Source organism: Saimiri boliviensis, chromosome 8 (assembly GCF_048565385.1).
Source record: "Saimiri boliviensis isolate mSaiBol1 chromosome 8, mSaiBol1.pri, whole genome shotgun sequence".
In the NCBI taxonomy this organism is placed as follows: domain Eukaryota; kingdom Metazoa; phylum Chordata; class Mammalia; order Primates; family Cebidae; genus Saimiri; species Saimiri boliviensis.
The window spans coordinates 38,502,942-38,522,272 of NC_133456.1; the positions used below are offsets into that span (position 1 = coordinate 38,502,942).

At 34.5% G+C, this 19,331-nt stretch overlaps 1 protein-coding gene across 2 annotated transcripts in view; it reads left to right on the forward strand.

The window, feature by feature from the left end:
* The window catches only part of ATG3 (autophagy related 3), a 50,903-nt gene that overhangs the window by 1,200 nt on the left and 30,372 nt on the right, over nucleotides 1-19,331 (forward strand). For both annotated transcript variants that reach the window (XM_074404376.1, XM_003935462.4), the window contains exons 2-7: nucleotides 2,426-2,467; nucleotides 5,764-5,813; nucleotides 8,580-8,650; nucleotides 10,227-10,334; nucleotides 15,358-15,407; nucleotides 17,855-17,936. In XM_074404376.1, coding sequence (XP_074260477.1) covers nucleotides 2,426-2,467; nucleotides 5,764-5,813; nucleotides 8,580-8,650; nucleotides 10,227-10,334; nucleotides 15,358-15,407; nucleotides 17,855-17,936 — 403 coding nt within the window. The remainder of the gene's footprint in view (nucleotides 1-2,425; nucleotides 2,468-5,763; nucleotides 5,814-8,579; nucleotides 8,651-10,226; nucleotides 10,335-15,357; nucleotides 15,408-17,854; nucleotides 17,937-19,331) is intronic.

A 19,331-nucleotide genomic window follows, 5' to 3' on the forward strand; every position in this document is an offset into this window, starting at 1 on the left:
TTTTGGAGTAAGTTTTTTGTTGTAAGTCCCTTTTTTTCTTTCTGAAAAGCGAGCAAGAGTAAATTAATGGGAAATTCTTGCTTAGTTTTTGTTTTTTTTTCTGGTTGTTTTTAGGCTTTCAATTAGAATGTACCAATCTCAGTGTGGGGGTGAAATACTCTAATAAGCTAAGAATAGTGGAGAGTTTTGCTTTGCTCCTTTTCCATTACAAAGGGAAATAGTAGATCTGTACTTTTTAATTAATTAATTAATTAATTATTTTCTAAAGATGGGGTCCTGACCTCAGGTGATCCACCCACCTCGGCCTCCCAAAGTGCTAGGATTACAGGCGTGAGCCACCGTGCCCGGCTGTACTTTTTAAAATAGGTTTTTCTTTTTTTTTTTTTTTTTTGAGACGGAGTTTCGCTCTTGTTACCCAGGCTGGAGTGCAATGGCACGATCTCGGCTCACCGCAACCTCCGCCTCCTGGGTTCAGGCAATTCTCCTGCCTCAGCCTCCTGAGTAGCTGGGATTATAGGCACGCGCCACCATGCCCAGCTAATTTTTTGTATTTTTAGTAGAGACGGGGTTTCACCATGTTGACCAGGTTGGTCTCGATCTCTTGACCTTGTGATCCACCCGCCTCGGCCTCCCAAAGTGCTGGGATTACAGGCTTGAGCCACCGCGCCCGGCCTAAAATACGTTTTTCTAAAACTCCTTTTAAAAGAATAACTTACTGGCCAAGTACGAAATAAACCAGCGATTATAAATGAGAATTTCAACTGTTGGTTTGCTTACATTTCTTTACTGTGAAAGTCATTTTAAGATTATTCAGTCAAGTTAAGATTGGACAGTAATTTTCACATTTGAATCAAATGTTTTTACATATTATGTTACCTTTTCAGACTATCATCTACCTAGATGTACAGTATTTTAATAATACACCATTGTTACAACTTTTCAGTTTCAGGGAGAGAGGGGTAAGAGACTGCCCAAATTAAATATAAAATTTATGATGTAGAATTACGTTTCGAGGAGTCATTTTACTTGATCACCAAACTGAAAAGGAACTGTTATTATGTCTATGGATTGTATATGTTTTTAGTGAAAAGGAAAGAATTAATGACCGTTTCTTTGATATCTCCTGTGCAAACTGTTGGTTTACAGAGAGAATCCTTACAGTTTCCTGCTAGATAAAAGTGGGCAAGGAGAGAAAACAAAATCTTCAGGAAATAAGTAATTGCCTTCTAGCAAGTAAAAAGAAAAATCATGTTTTGTTTGGAGGATGTGCATGCAGTAAACACTGCAGTTCTTAAAATCATCTCTAAGGTTCTGTTTAATTGGTAGAGGCCCCAGTCTCATCTACTCCATCCCCTGACTGCTCTTGCTTAAGCTAACTTGACCTCCTCTTTATTATTCTGTTGAGCACACTCTTGTTTCAGGATTTTGCATGTGCCCTTTCCTCTATCTGAAAAGCTCTTGGCACTTAAAGCCTTATGGCATATTCCTTGCCTTAAGGTTTTCAAGTCATTGTTCAATAAAGAAAGTCTTTGTTCTCTTACAGTTCTATTTTAAATGACCATCTCTCCCCAACAGATTCCAGGAATCCCACAGATTCCTCTCTGCTTCTTTTTTCTTCATGCTGTGTTATTCATTACCATTTGGCTTTTCTTCCTCAACTAGAGTTGAAACTCCTTATGAAGGCAAGAATAAATTTGAGTATATTTTATTCACAACTAAATATCCCCACTGCCTCAAATAGTGTCTGGCACATAGTAAACATTTGTTGAATGAATAATGTTCATAAATAAGTCTTCTCATTTTTGTAGACTCTACCAGAAAATCTTACATATAACTTAAGGTTTAGAAAAATTTAGTTAACAGCATCCTTGCTTTAGAGGAAAGGATACTGTGTCAATATCTTGGTGGAGCTGCGAATTAGGGGAAAATGCTAAATGATTTATAGATTTGGTTTCTAATATTATTCAGTTTAAATGAGACTGGCTGAACTGTAAGATGTCTAAACATCTTTAAGACATTTTTGCTGTGCTGTAAAATAAAGATATTTGTTCATTTCACAGAATCACTGTAAGGCTTTATTTTTATTTAAATCTTAGAATGTTTACATAGAACTTTACTCTGGTATAGCAGTGATCTGTTAATATTATAATTATTTTTATGTCTGTTTTCTACATTAGACTTGTATATTCCTGTGGTCATTACCAGTGAGTGAGACAGATAGATAGATATAGATAGGTAGATTAGATAGATAAGTTATAGATTAGATAGATAAGTTATAGATTAGATAGATAGAATGATTTTTTTTTTTTTTTGTATGTGCTTCATTGCCTAGAAGGGTACCAGCAGGCAAATAATTGCCCCCAGAAACATTTTTAATTGACAGTGAAACAATATATAATATTGCTTTTCTTTCTGCTTTCTTTAGGAATCAAAGTTTAAGGAAACAGGTGTAATCACCCCAGAAGAGGTGAGTGCTGAAAATATACTGAAGCCTTTTTATTTTACAATTATATTAAACTAGGTGGCTTTTCTGCTTCATAAGAAAACATTTTGAACTCTAAGTTTGATTTCAATAAAATTAGATTTTATGACTGTTTGTGATTTATAGGAATTTCTTTTTCCCATAGAAGAAAAAATGTAACTTCCTCGTCAGTTTGCCACTTCTCATATTTCTCTGTAGTTCCTCTTTATTTAGAAATGAGGGTGACAAAAGGGATGGAAAAGGGTCCTGTATCACTTGTTCTTCACTTATATTTGTGTTATTTTGAGCTGTGCAGTAAGCTCTGTAGTGGTGGTTGTGTCTTGGTTCTGTCTACATCAAATGTGAGTTTTCATGCTTCTCATTGGGAAACTGCTCACTACTTAGGTGCTGTTTTCTCTTAATAGTTCTTTTTTGTTTAGGTAGTTTATTTTGTTGTCCCTAGAGAAATAAATACTTAGATAAAAACCTTTTCAGGCTCCAATTTTATGAATAGTTAGGGTTTTATGAGAATTAATAAAAGACAAAGAATTTAAGCTTGTCTTTTTTTAACTGTCAATGAAAGTACTACTCATTGGCAATAAACTTTATTCATTGTTTTGAAACAAACGTTTTAAAATAAGCCTTGTATGATGAGGCTGCTTCTGTAAGTTCCAAGGCATCGAGCTAGAGAATTAACTGATCTTTCAATTTTCAATTGTGATGGAATCTGTCTAGTTCCAAATCCTTGTGAGTTTTAAGAATGGTTTACATAACTCATCTTTTATCTAAAATTTTTTATTTTTTATTTTTGGTGAAGACACATGGTAGTATGGAAATAACCTAGGAGACCTGCCTTCTAGACCTGTTTCTGTAATTTTTCCTAATGAGCAAATCAGTTAAGCTATCCCTGCCAAGGCTTCATGTTTCCTCACCTATAAAGTAAGGGTTGTGGGCTAGACATTCTGTAAAGATCCTATTCTATCTTGGGTTTCATTACCTTGAATGCCAAATAAAACTAGGTTTTGATTTTAAGGATATCATTAACGTTCTTGCCAAACAGGTGTAATTTGAACATGGCTCTTAAAGTGTCTGAAATCAAGAGCAGAGATGAAAGTATGCTGTTCTTGCACTCTTGGTTTTTATCTCTCCGTGTAAAGATGACTAATTGTTGCATAGATGGTTGTGGTTAGAGATGCAAGTCTGTGGTCATTGAATAGAATTAAGCAGTTTCAAAACAGAAATTCATCCTAGAATAAATAACCCTTACACTTAATTACAACATCAATCAATTTATGAATTTTCCTCTCTCTAAAAAAATTCAAGGCCAAATTAGCCCGGTTGAGTGCCTAGCACATAATACTGGGTTGGGATAGAGCACAATTACAGGATTGAGTTAGAGTAGAATGAGCCTGGAAGAGGAGATGGGAAGACATCATTTGCCTTGTGTAAATATTATATACTGAATTGATTTGTTCATTTGTTTCCTCTTACTGTTTCCGGGTTTCTGCCAGGCATCAGCTATCTTTTTGTTTTCATTCAGAGGTGTGGCAATATTGTGCTTAAAAAGAGAGGCAGCTGGTATCTAATACTGTATTGTCAAAACAAAATTGATGTTGGATGTGCGTATTAGTTAATTAAGTAGAATACTATTAATTGAGGTTAGCTTGAGGAATGGCGTTGCTCACCAAGATGTAAATATTGATTCTATCTTGTTGGAGTTAGTCAGTACTATATACTGATAATAAAGATCACAAGAAAACATTTTTAGTCTCTAAGAGAAAGCTGCTGCAAGCAATATTGACCTTTTAGAAATTTGAGTCCTATTTCATTTGAACATATGAAGCAAGTAATGATGGTCATTGCTAATGAGGGCAAATGTACACATGTATGTATTCATTATCAGTGCAAGTCTTTTTTAAGTTTTTCTTGTCTGCTGGTGTTCTTGTTATTTTTTAAGTACAAATTGCTATAGGAACTTTGAGACAAAATATTAGTCTTGTTACCTCAAGGCAATAAAATGAAAGATTATTTTTTATTATTTATTTTGCTTGCATTTTCTTAAATTATTTTAATGGTAATAAATGAGTTCCTGATAACCAGGGAGCTAAATGTAGCATCTGGTTGCAATGACCTCAAAGTGCTCAAACCTTGGGGAAGAGACTAATGTTTTTATTTTGTTTTTTTGTCTTTACTTAAGCAGTTTAAATAGTAATTATTTAAAGTGAAAGAACAGAAACAAAGTTTCTTTAGGAATTCAGTTGCTATATCTTGTATCTTGCTGATGTTTCATCTTAAAAGAGGTTATTCTCAGAATTCTTATTTGATAGAATTCTCAAAATAGAGTATTTTATGTAGACATACTTTCTCAGAAAGGTATTAGAGATTAAATATTTTGTAATTTTTTTGTTGTGTAATAAACCCGTGAACAACACAAGATTTTAAGTTAGAGCTGTTGCGAAATAGAATTAATTTGGCAAGTATATGTGCATCCTGCTTGAGTTGGGACATTGCAGTTAAGCTTAACAGACTTAGATTTTCTGCTCTGTGAAATAAGCAGAATTTCTGTTGTCAGAAAGATCAGCACATGTTCATTTAAACTGATAATTCTTAAACGGTTAAAGTGTATCTCCCTGAGTCTTGTTTTTATTTCTGAAGAGAAACAAAAACGTGTACAATATTCAGCCTGCTTTGAAAGTCTAAAATTTGTTAGATGATTCAATTTGTTAATTTTGTAGGTATTTTCAGAGTGAGGCCCAAAAGCTTTTAACTTTTTCCCATTGTTTGACACTACATTTCTCTCTTTAGGAGTGCAAAAAAGCTTCCAAAATTACTTTAAGTTTTAAAAATAATAAAAGAAGAAGAGGAAGATGTGTGCCCTGTGGTATAATAAAGTAGGCTTATATTATAGACTTGTATCTATTTTAGTATTTTTTTTCAGATTTTTATTAAATTCTCAATCATTGGCAAGAATGTGTCCACTTTTTTGTGTCCTTAAAATGGATTTTGACAATTTAAATCTGATAGCCTTAGCTGTATCAATTTCATGATACTGCTTTTGGCATTACTTAATCCAATGACAAAAATTGAATTTTTATGGACATTAGAAAACTTTGCAGTTTAGTCATAATCAAAAACAAATCTTGAGGCTGGTAGAGCAGCTTTGGTGCTGTCTATATTTTAATTGCTTACTGGATTTCAGTGTTAACTAGGGCCATCAGTTCGATATTTTGCCACCTTGAGCATTAAGTGATATTTGATTTTTCTTTTTCCTTTTTTTCATCTTCCTTCTAAATCCTGAAAAGTTTGTGGCTGCTGGAGATCACTTAGTCCACCACTGTCCAACATGGCAATGGTAAGTAATATTGAGTAAAGAATAGAAAATTAGTAAAAGGCATGGCTCTGGAATTACAGCAATTTGCAAAATAGGTTAATGGATGAAAAATAGAATGACCAGTTTAACCCTCCCAGCAGATTTTTCTGTTAAACAATGCCTCCAGTGATACACAAAGTAAAGTAAAGAAAGAACAAGTGGGTGTTACACCTAATTTACTTTGCTTTGTTAGCACAACAGATGGACTTATTTGAGAAAAATGCATTTACTTCCTTTACTAATATTTATTTTCTTCATAGTGACTAGGCCTGATCTTCTGGTTCTTTGAATAATAAATGTTCAATAGTTTAAAATTTTATCAGGTTTTTTTTTTTCAAATTAATTTATTGAACATTTTTATGGCATTATTAAGTGCAGAGATTTTGCACTTTTATTTTCTTTAAAATATAAGACATAAACATTTTTTGTTAAGGTTCTAAAGTATGTTCCATCTTTAAGAAACTAGCTAAAGCTAAAGAAAGGTTTATGATACCAATTAAGGCCTTACCTATAAATGCTTTTAAGAGGCTTTAAGTTTTTATTTTTTTCAATAGCTTTTATTTTATTTACTAAAGTACTTTAAGCAATTTAGTGGTTTTCACAGTGTGTATTTTAAAATATTCTGAATAATAACAGTGCTTTATTACTTTTAAACTTAATGATAATGACTCCCTGTTGGTAGCTGAAAAAATGATCCCAGTATTGGCAAAAGTTTTATTTAAACTGGAATTATTTGGAATTATCACCTTGTTTGGATATAGGTGCTTTAACTTGTTATATCTTTTTTTTTCTTAATGATATTTTATTCAATTATAGTTGAAAGGTATAGTTTTGACTGGGAATATGAGTTGTATAATTAACAAAGTTCCAATTGATAATATTTTTCTTAATATCGAAAGAGCTTAAATAATGAAACTTTTTTTTAAACTGGTGTTGAAATTCTCATCTGTGGCCTGATATTCTCCTTCATTTTTATATTTACCATGTAGCTGAAACAGTTGCCACTGCTTTTATCAATTATTCTTTATTTTGTACGGCATTATTTAGGTATCAAAAAGACTAAAATTTGAAGTTTGTTTTTATATATTTTTCTTTCTTCCATGTGTTTTTTGTTCTATATTTAAAATTGAATTCCTGTCACAGAAGTTCTGTGATTTAATAAGGGTGTTTTTTTTTTTTTTTTTTCTGTATTCCAAATTTTCTTTTAAAACTGTATTTAGCTAGGTTCTGGTCTATAATTTATATGTATTTCAAGTCAGTGAGGACATGAGGTTTACAGTAGTATTGATTTTGTGAAAATAACTGATTCAGGATTTTTTTTCTGATATGATACGCATTTTCTTCATTGAGATTTCTTTATTCTACCAGCTTTTAATTAAGTAGTTTAAGCATTTGATTTATAGCATTGTAGGGGCTCGTGTATACGGACTGAATCTTTTTTTAGCAGATACTAGTAGTTTTATTCTATTTTATGAATTATGATTTAAATAATTTTATTGTAACTTAGAACTCAGTTATACCTTACTTCAGTGTCTATATTTTTGGCTGAATTCCTGGGCCTAAGGAAAAATTTACTTTAAATCAATGCTAGAGACAAATTATTTCCATGTTTATACCTTCATGTGTAGAAGTGTTACCATGACTCTATTTTAACTCTTTCCTCAGAACTTTGGGTGTTGCCATGACATTGTTGAATCTGATACTTAGGACTAGTCAAAAGATGCCTAGAAGTCTGTCAAATAATATCTGGGCATTAAAGTCCAAATATTGTTTGGACTTTACCTTGTGCTCAGATCTATGGTTTGAACATTAGACTGAAGCTTGAAAAGGCAGTAGAACTCCAAATGTATGCTCATATGTTTGTGACAGACACCACATACCATTCCACCTCTCACCATTTTCAGATGACCCACAAATTCTTAATAGGAGATGCCAGAGCAGCTCAGAAATATTATAGATAGTTGGCTCTGACCCATAGAGGGAATAGTGTTTAGGAATAGGAGCCCTGAAGTCACTTGGCTTTGATCCTTGCTCTCCCACCTGGTTTTGTGATCATAGACAACTTTTTCTCTTTCATCTTAGTTTGCTTACCTGTAAGATGGGTTATTTATGTTTTCTACCGCTTAAGAGTTATGAAGAATAATTGAAAATTAGGTGTTGGAGACTTAAGTTCCATACTTAGTAAGTACTCAATAAAAGAGTTTTTTGTTTTCAATAATTATTCTTAATATTGTCATTTTATGATTCAAATTATCTTTTGTCTCTTGGTTCTGATTTTAATACAACGATAGGAACAGGGATTTTGCCAGCCACCTACATTGTTATGTAATGTCATGCAGCTTTTTTCTTTGCCTGTTCTTGTTCTCAAGATGAGCAGCAGTACTTTAGGATTAAAAATGTGAGAGATTATACAACTCACTGAGAAGCAGGATATTTTGATGTTGTTTAGAGGCAAACATAATAGTTGCTTAATAGTTCTATATTATTTTACCGTTTTTTGTTTAGTGTTTAATCCAAATTCTCTTGGGTCTATCAGTATCTCTTAGTATATTTCACTTAGATTATTGTTGTGTTTTTTTCCATGCCCTAACATATATTACTTAAATGCATCCTTCCCAAATCAGTTTTAAGCCAATTTTCTGAGAGGTATGGATTATGTAATTTTGAAGTTTGTATGCGATCCTTTCTGCCCTATATTTGCCTATTAAAATGTATTTTGTATTTTGGTCCTTTTCACTGTTTTTAAAGGGCTACAGGGGAAGAATTGAAAGTGAAGGCATACCTACCAACAGGCAAACAATTTTTGGTAACCAAAAATGGTAAGAATTACGTCATATGTATTAGTAAATTTTGCATAGAGCTATATTAAAATGAAGCTCTCCGGTTTTTTCTATTGCTTGAAATTTTTTTCCTTAGTTTTATCTTCTCTTTCTGTTACTTCTTTTTGCTAAAAACGTATAGTTGTCAAGATATGAAGGAAGAGGTCCCTAAGGAAAAAGTTAGACTTCTAAATGGACTTTTTTGAAGTTAACTTCATAATAATCTTTTTAGGTGTTTGATTTTAATCTTCTTTAGACTTAAATTTTTTATGGAAAATGTAACTCATACTACCTGTGACATCTAAAAGCACAGAGCTAAAGATGTTATTTTCCATTGTGTTATTGAAGGACACAAAAATTTTTTGAAACAGGTAGTGGTTTGTTTTTTTTTGTTATTGTTTGTGTTTTTTTGAGGCAGAGTCTCGCTCTGTTGCCCAGGCTGGAGCGCATGGTGCAGTCTTGGCTAACTGCAACCTCTGCCCCAACCAGGTTCAAGCAATTTCCCGCTTCAGCCACTGGAGTAGTTGGGATTACAGGTGCCTGCCACCATGCCCAGCTAATTTTTGTATTTCTAGTAGAGAGGGGGTTTCTCCATGTTGGTCAGGCTGGTCTTGAAGTCCTGACCTCAGGTGATCCACCTGCCTCAGCCTCCCAAAGTGCTGGGATTACAGGCATGAGCCACCATCCTGGCGAAAACAGGTAGTGTTTTATTTATGAAGTTAAATGTTAAAACAGTATCAAAAGGTTATGGTCCCTAACTAATGACAAAACATTGATTTCTGTTCCAATTTACTCATTATAGGAAAGGGAAAATAATATGTACCAAACAGCAGCTTTTTTTTTCTATAGCTTTTTTTTTTTTTTTTTTTACTGAGTGTAATAATTTATACCCTGTTGTTTAAGAAAAAAATCGGGAGGTTAAAGATTAAAAAGCAGTTTTTTGACCCTATACCATAATGTTTTTACCATATAATTATCCAATTTTAGGCTTATGAATAATAATACCTGTTAATACATTTGCTGTGTGAACAACTTACCAGTGTGGTATAAAGAAGTAAAAATCAGAAGGTTGGTGAATTTTAAACTATTTTATCCATTGTGAATAACTGGGACTTAAATATGAATTACAAAAATTATATTGAAAGTTACTTTAGCCTTGAAAACAAGAGGTCACCTTTACCACCACTGAGTATGACAGCTGGTAGCTCCATCTTCTGAGAGTAAAGCCATTAAAATAAGGTATTATCATTCATTAGACCAAAATTGAACAGTGATATCTCTGACATCAGCCTGCTGTTCTTCACAGACCATCATAGTAAAGGAATGCATAGAACAATCCCAATAGAGCATTTCTACTTGTCTTCTGACAAAGCAATGTAGGAAAAGGTAAATGTAGCCAAATATGTGTCTGTTGGGCTGAGTGTAACTCTTAATCATCTTTAAAAGTGAAACATAATATTCACTTAGTATTTTGGTGGTATAAACACCCTATTTTATGGAATAAGCTCTTCTTTCTAATGGATTTATGGTTAGCAGATTATGTGCTAGTAACTGTATTTACCGTATTTTTTTATAGTGCCGTGCTATAAGCGGTGCAAACAGATGGAATATTCAGATGAATTGGAAGCTATCATTGAAGAAGATGATGGTGATGGTGGATGGGTAGATACATATCACAACACAGGTAAGAGGAGAATAGAATGGCATATATTTAGTTTAAATTAAACTTTTTCACAAACTTTTATAATAGCCTTGATTTAAAAAAGAGGATACATAAGGCATAGTTTTGTCCCAGTAGACTTACATGAAAAAAACAGGAGAAGCCTTTAGAGTATGCCGAATTTCTTTTTTTTTTTTTTTTTTAAGATAGTGTCTCACTCTGTCGCCAGGCTGGAGTGCAGTGGTATGATTTCGGCTTACTGCAGCCTCTGCCTCCGGGGTTCAAGTGATTCTCTTGCCTCAGCCTCCTGAGTAGCTGGGACTACGGGCACGCTCCACTATGCCCAGCTAATTTTTTTGTTTTTAGTAGAGACCTGGGTTTCACCATGTTGGCCAGGATGGTCTCAATCTCTTAACCTCGTAATCTGCCCTCCTTGGCTTCCCAAAGTGCTGGGATTATAGGTGGGAGCTACCGAGCCCAACCAGATTATGCCAAACTTCTATAACACCTGCTACTTCCATTGCAATTTGGAAATAATAATATTTTCTTTCTAAATAAAGAAAGGGGAAAAAGTATGTCACAAATGCGGAATGTGCATACTACTTGGCTTTACAGTCTCTTGCTTACATGTCATTGTCATTCCATTGCAGGATTATGAGCTCCTCTATGACAGTAACTATAGTGTATTCATAACTGATATCTATTAAATATTTAATAATTATTTGTTAAATGATAAGTAAAAGAAAATTTCAGTACTGTAAGCTCCATGAAGGTAGAGATTCACTGTTGAATTCTCAGTATTTATCACAGTATGATATAGAAGTTGTTTGGTTAATATTTGTTAAATGAGTTGAATGCAAGGCTTTTATAAATGTATGCTTCCATAAGGTATTTGGAACCCTGAATGTACTTTTTAAATTCCAAGTCCTGAAATACTGTTTTGCCACCATATTTATTTAATTGTGTAAATGCATATTATGTGCTGCTGAACACTATTTTGCCTCTGTATTTATGTAACTGTGTAAATGCATATTATCATGTGCCGCTGAAGCTAACTACCATTTATGACTTAGTTTTGATGAAGAAAATGTGCTCTGAGTTTAAGTCCATGATATTAAAAACAAGTTTTTCTCCCTTTGAGTCCTAGAGATTAGGAGGTATATCCTTAGTAGTAGTAATAGAACACGGTTTCTCAAGCTTGGCACTGTTTTTTGGAAAGGATAATTATTTCCTGTGCATTGTAGAATGCTTAGCAGTATCTCTGGCTTCTACCCACTAGATACCAGTAGCATAGCCCAGTTTTAATAACCAAAAATGCCTTCAGACATTGCTAAGTGTTGGATGGGGGAAAGATTGCTGCCGTTAGTTGAGACTCACTGCAGTAGACAGAGGGCTAAGTATCTGCCCAGGTAAAAGTTCCTTCTTAGGTCAGTTTCTCCTCTACTCCAAATAAAGGATGCTGCCATCTCTTTCCTTATGGAGATAATAGGCAAAGATTCAGGACTTTGGCTCCTTGATCTGAAATTTATTGGCTTAATAGTGAGTTGAGTGTTATATCAAAGGCTAGAGGATATAACAGATCGAAAAACTTTTAAAAATAATTTCAAAAATTACTCTTCTTTCCCTCCTACTGAGTAGTGCTGTTAGCCTTTTTTTTTCCCACTTAATCTTTTCAAAGTCTTTTAACTATTCTGCTTTGGTTTTTCCATGCCTGGAAGATGTTGGCAACACATGAATAGTAATTTCTCTGTTGACTGACTGGAACCATTGATTGTGCATTGTTTCTGATGTCAAGTTAATGACTTATGAGGCCAGGTACTAGTTCCTTATTCACCTGTTTCCCTTGCTTTATCCTTGCTTTTCCTGGGCTTTTCTCCTATTAGTTCATGTATTAGTCATGGTTGTCCAGAGAAACAGAACCCATAGGATGTGTACAGAGTAGTCCCTTTTTATCCTTGGTTTTGCTTTCTGCGGTTTTAGTTACTTGTAATCAACCATGGTCCAGAAATAGTAAGTGCAAAATTCCAGAAATAAATAATTCATCAGTTTTAATTTGTGCCCCCACTGTTGAGAGTAGCATGATAAAATCTCCCGCCATCCTCCTCTGTTCTGCCCAAGTCATGAATCATCCCATTGTGTAGTATATCCATGCTGTATATGCTTCCTAGCCATTAGTCATTTAATAGCCAACTCAGTTATCAGGTCGACTGTCATGTACAGCATAGGTGAGGTTTAATATCTGTGGTTTCAGACATCCTCTGGGGGTTTTGGAATGTATCCCCCACAGATAAGTGAGGACTATTGCATAGATATAAGTACAGATCTAGGTAGATAGATTTTTTTTTTTTTTTAAAGGAATTGGCTCATGTGATTATGTGGGCTTGCATGTCTGAATTCTGCAGGGCATACTTGCAGACTTTCAGGAAGTGTTGATATTGCAGCTTTAGTCCCAAGGCATTCTGGAGGCTAAATTCCTTCTTCTGGAGGACCTCAGTCTTTTTCTTATAAGGCCTTTGACTAATTGGATGATAGCCCCCTATCTTGTGGAGGATAATCTGCTTTATCCAGTCTACTATTTAAATGTTCATCACATCTAAAAAATACCTTCACAGCAACATCTAGACTGGTGTTTGACCAAACATCTGGGTGCCACAACCTAGCCAAGTTAACATAAAATTAATCATCATGACCCTTGAGAGTATCACCATCATTAGAGTCATTTGAACTTGCTTTTTCTTTGTCAACTGTATCCTATTTTTAGAAGTGTTTTAATGGCATACTGTTACATTATTATATTTTGACAAGTTAAAAAGGTTGATTTTCAGCCGGGCGCGGTGACTCAAGCCTGTAATCCCAGCACTTTGGGAGGCCGAGGCGGGTGGATCACGAGGTCGAGAGATCGAGACCATCCTGGTCAACATGGTGAAACCCCGTCTCTACTAAAAATACAAAAAACTAGCTGGGCGTGGTGGCGCGTGCCTGTAATCCCAGCTACTTAGGAGGCTGAGGCGGGAGAATTGCCTGAGCCCAGGAGGCGGAGGTTGCGGTGAGCCGAGACCGCGCCATTGCACTCCAGCCTGGGTAACAAGAGCAAAACTCCGTCTCAAAAAAAAAAAAAAAAAAAAAAAAAAGGTTGATTTTCTTTGTTTTTATGTTCAGGAGTCAATCATTTTGTAGTGTCAATTCAATATGTTGAAATTTGGGTTTTACTGTTAGGAAATAATTATACCTATTATATAGTAATTTCTAGAAATACTATGAAGTAAAAGCTTTGTGCTAGACCTGTGGATTTTTTTTTTGAGACGGAGTTTCGCTCTTGTTACCCAGGCTGGAGTACAATGGCGCGATCTGGGCTCACCGCAACCTCCGCCTCCTGGGTTCAGGCAATTACCCTGCCTCAGCCTCCTGAGTAGCTGGGATTACAGGCACACGCCACCATGCCCAGCTAATTTTTTGTATTTTTAGTAGAGACGGGGTTTCACCATGTTGACCAGGATGGTCTCGATCTCTCGACCTCGTGATCCACCCGCCTCGGCCTCCCAAAGTGCTGGGATTACAGGCTTGAGCCACCGCGCCCGGCCTAGACCTGTGGATTTTGACCTCTTTTATTTGTGAAAGTGAGCTATTTATCCTTTTGTTTAGGCACGTTGAATAGACATCTCAAAATTTTAGAAGCTTAACAAAGGAGCTAAGCATATTCTGTACTTAGGTTTTTTCTTTAGTGACTTTAGATACTACTGTCTTACTGTATTTCTTATCCTTGTTGAACTATTTTGTTAACATTAACAGGTACTTTGCAGTAGAAATGTTATCTAGCTGACTGGTGGTGCTGCCACCTGCTTAATACTTTCTTTGAAACAAGTAAGTTTTGAGGTATTTGCCCAGTGGAGTGCAAGAGAATTGAACCAAAAGTTAGCTTGTATGAATTTTAATCCCAGTTCCATCATTTAAATGGGTATAACTCTCAAGCAAGTCATCTCTCCAGTGACTTCATTTCTTCATAGGAAGACATTATTACTGTAACATCCTCATAGATAGTGCTTGTAATGATTACATAAGATGAGGAAACACTTAGTAGAAAGCCCCATATAAATTTGATATGATATTACTACCTCTGGGTATCCTACATTTCTGAGGCATATGACAAACAGATTGTGTATCCCTAATCCAAAAATCCAATGAAATGTTCCAAAATCCAAAACATTTTGAGCACTGGTATGACGCTCAAATAAAATGCTCTACTGAGCATTTTGAATTTTTATATTAGGGGTACTTGACCAGTAAGTACTTATGCAAATATTCCAAAATCTAAAAAAATATCGGAAATACTTCGGTCCCAAGCATTTTAGATAAGGGATAATCATATTAAGATAACTAGTAGGTTTTTGAGAAAATTTGGATGCAAGTTTAATTAAAATGTACATATGCGTCCTGTAGTTTCTTAAACTTTTTTTTTTTTTTTTTCCTGAGACGGAGTTTCGCTCTTCTGCCCAGGTTGGAGTACAATGGTGTGATCTCGGCTAACTGCAACCTCCACCTCCCGGGTTCAAGCGATTCTCCTGCCTCAGCTTCCCAAGTAACTGGGACTGCAGGTGCATGCCACCATGCCTGGCTAACTTTCATATTTTTAGTAGAGAGAGAGTTCCACCATGTTGTCTAGGCTTGTCTCGAACTCTTGACCTCAGATGATCCACCCACCCTGACCTCCCAAAGTGTTGGGATTACAGGCATGATCAACTGGACCTGGCCAAACTGGTCTCTTTCTTACAAAGTATTGTGATAGAGATTCAAACCAGGAAAGTAAATAAGGAATAATAAGTGAAGAATGACAGGATAATTCATGGTAAAATATTGTTAATATATTTTTCAAATTTTGAGGAGGTGTCATTTTGACTTTTTATTAGAGTTCATTTGTAAAGATACTATTATTTGACTACTTATTTCAGAGAAATTGTGAGAATTTTCAGCATTTTTATATTGCTTTAATAAGTAAATAAAGTGTTTGCAGTTTAATTTTAGTTATTCTTTTCTGCCGAATTTTACATAGGTATTACAGGAATAACTGAAGCAGTTAAAGAGATCACACTGGAAAACAAGGTACTGGTTAATTAATTATATTTTTTAATTTAATGACTAGTTACTTGCCTATATATATGTTTATATACATATACATATAATCATTCCTATCTTTCTTATAAAAACCCTGGTTTTTTAGTGTCAAGCTCTTTTAAATTTCAAATATTTTCTTCCCCACTCATTTTTCTCTCTCAACACACTAATACACTACTGCTGCCTAATGCATCTCTTATTTTCCTTAATTTGTAGCATGGTTAAGTAAAACACCTTTTTGATTGTAGCTTGTACTAGCTACTAATTTTCACTGACTGAAGCAACTTCTAGGCTAGTTTAAAAGAGATGACTTTTTTGCTTTAAAATAGATTTAGTACCAAATGTCATATTAGTGGAGGATTTTGGTGGGGGGATTATCTGCTTGCTCACTGGTAGATGCTAATAATATATTAACATTTAAATTTTGTAGCTTAAATAGTCCCATAAGAAATTTAATCATTCTCTGTATTTTCTTCAACTACTGGTAATTTGGGTTTTATTTGGTTTTGAAAATTTGAAAGCAAACTTTAGCTTGCATCATTCAAATTTATGACATTTTGAATGAATAGAAGCTTAATCAGTTAAGTTTTATTGCATGACTTATGGGGGTAAAACATATAATTGGGTAGAGTTTTTCTGCATGGAAATTTTGAGTCATTTTAGGCTGTTGTAAGTATTATATTAGCTTTTCATTTCTCAGAGAGATCAATTGCAGTTGTCTTCATGTTTTTATATACCTGTAGTTTGAAATGATATGAAAAATAATATAAAATATTTTCATCCTTGTCTTAATTATTTTTTTAGCAGTCAAGTCACTTAGAGGCTAGACTATTTGGATGGAATAATTGTGTTCCTAGTCTTATGACACATTTGCAACTGTGTTTTTGTCATTTGGATTTTTTTCAGGATTTGTAACTGGGGCATAACAAAGTGATAGAAACTAAAACAGCTTTTTTTTTTTCATGTATAATTTTATGCTTTAAGATTCAGTTCTTTGGCCTGAGAGTTCATCATTTTGAAATTTGACTTTTTGAAGTATTTGAATGACTTAATGAGAAATCACGCAAATTGCTTTGCTGTTTCAAAGATCTTGTTTACTCTGGCCATTACTGTATGTATATGCTTCAGACTTTGGGAATGATAAATGGCAGAGTAGTATAAATAGTAGTGTTTTTCTCGGACAGGCTTGTGGTAATTCCTTTAATAATTTTTATCAACTAGGCATGGTGGCTCATGCCTGTAATTCCAGCACTTTGGGAGGCCAAGGCAGGGGGATCATGAGGTCAGGAGTTCGAGACCAGCTTGACCAACGTGGTGAAACTCCGTCCCTACTAAAAATACAAAAATTAGCTGGACATGGTGGCGTGCACCTGTAATCCCAGCTACTCAGGAGGCTGAGGCAGGAGAATTGCTTGAACTGGTAGTCTGAGGTTGCAGTGAGCTGAGATCATGTCACTGCACTCCAGCCTGGGTGATGGAATGAGACTCTGTCTAAAAATAATAATAATAATAATTTTTATAACAGTGCTTAGAATTCTTACCATCCAAACACAAGTATTAATTTTGGTTGCCATTTTCTATTGTATTTTACTTTATCAAGTATAAATATCAACAGTTTTAAATTTTTTCTTAATGATTAATTTGTTAGATATTAGCTCATCTAATGATTACTCAAACACTCAGACAGTCTTGTGATTTCAATTTTGGGTGTAAGAATGATGTAAGTTTTAAACATATGACTTAAGTTTCTAGTAGTAAATAAAACCACTCTTAAGTAAAATGTAAGCTAGATAAAACTGGATGTTCAATTTATCCACTTACTTCAGGTTTCAGAATATTAATTTTGTGAAAACGATAGCCATATGTTAAACCTGTCATTGATAGTACTGTTTTTTTCACTCTAGAGCTAATATAGTTAAGAAATTGAACTGAAATCTTGTGCATTTTAATAACCGTAAAGTCTGATAACTTGCCTAATTCAGCTAGGATATTGTTAACAAATTAGAATATCATAGTGCTTGATTTATATTTTAGCTTATAATATATTTGATTTATAAATATGTACACTTTTCCCCTTAAATTGTAAGTGCACAAAATATAATTCTGAACTGATTTTCTAATACTAATGAATTGATTAACTGAAAATACTGTTTTATTAGAAGTGCAACTGGAAATTATTTTTAAATAGTTAGCTTAGATGACTCTTACTGCTCCCATAATAACCTTTGTTATTTTTTAGTCACAGCACTTAGCACATTACTTTTAATGATTGGAACGTGAATTCATTATTTCCACTGGAGTTTGAGTTTCCTGTCGATAAGAACTGCCTTGTCATTCATATTTTCACAGTGGTTACCACTATGCTAGCACATGGGTGTTCAGTGTTTGAATTAATGAATATATTTAAGTGATTTTAAATGTAATTAATTTCAAAGGACACTATAAAGCTTCAAGATTGCTCAGCAGTATGTGAAGAGGAAGAAGAGGAAGATGAAGGAGAAGCTGCTGATATGGAAGGTATTCCTGTTCTGATTTGCTTCAATTCCACTGGAATATTGCTTTTAGAATATTTGTAATTTATGTGGATTAAGAATTCTTCATTGATTTGTAAATTTAGCATTTAGCAGCCTAGGGTGTATTTTATATATATTTGGTTTATAAATTTCATTAGCATAAAACCTATCTTGATCTTGGACTCTTCTGTTTTACTCAGAACATAGTCTTGGACAACATCATTTTTATTGGAATAGCTATGAGTCATAAATATTTAAATACTGGGTATGGCCGGGCGCGGTGGCTCAAGCCTGTAATCCCAGCACTTTGGGAGGCCGAGGCGGGTGGATCACGAGGTCGAAAGATCGAGACCATCCTGGTCAACATGGTGAAACCCCGTCTCTACTAAAAAGACAAAAAAAAAAAAAAACTAGCTGGGCGTGGTGGTGCATGCCTGTAATCCCAGCTACTTAGGAGGCTGAGGCAGGAGAATTGCCTGAGCCCAGGAGGTGGAGGTTGCGGTGAGCCGAGATCGCACCATTGCACTCCAGCCTGGGTAACAAGAGCGAAACTCCGTCTCAAAAAAAAAAAAAAAAAAAGTATTTAATACTGGGTAGAGCTGCAAGATATTAATTCCTAACCTAATTATTTCAGAGCAGAATGAAGTTTGCTTATGCATTTTGTATTTTCTTTTTCCTCTTTGATAGCATCTTTCTATTAAAACCTGAAGATAGTGAGTTTTAATGGAGGCTTTTGAACTACACAGAATCCCCTCAGTTTCCCAGGATTCTGAAACGACCTATTCCAGAGTTGTCAGTTGAGAATAACTACATTAGTGAATCATTGTTACAAGAGATAGAAACCCACTAGAACGGAGCAGTATGGGTCTGTGAGCACGTGATTATTCAGCTTTATATTTCATGAGCATGATAATCGCTTTCAATACACGTGAAACCTCAGATATTTAAAAGTAGGTGAAAAAATTGCTATCACCAGGGTGACCTCTTTGGTAAATCCAGTTTATCTTTATTACACTTACCTTTTCTGCATTATTTGATTCTGTTAACTGTATCTTCCTTGGTTTCTGTAACAGTGGGTTTTCTTCCTCACTCTTTCTTCTAGTCATCTTCTGTGATTCTTTTTCTTTTGCCCAGCTATTAAACGTTATTGTTTCATGGGGTTTCTTTTTTTTTTCTCCTTACTCTCTATACTCCCATATTTTATCTATTCTTGCAGCTTCTGTAATGGCATTCTGTAGTCTGGCATGAAAATTTGTGCAACAGGAAAGACAGTGTATAATTTATATCTGATACTTTGCAAGAGTTTAAATATATTTATATATGTAAATAGAGTACAAGTGTAACAAGTTGGAAAAAGGAAAGGAATATGAAAAAAGGGCACATATTAAGGCTGTAAGGC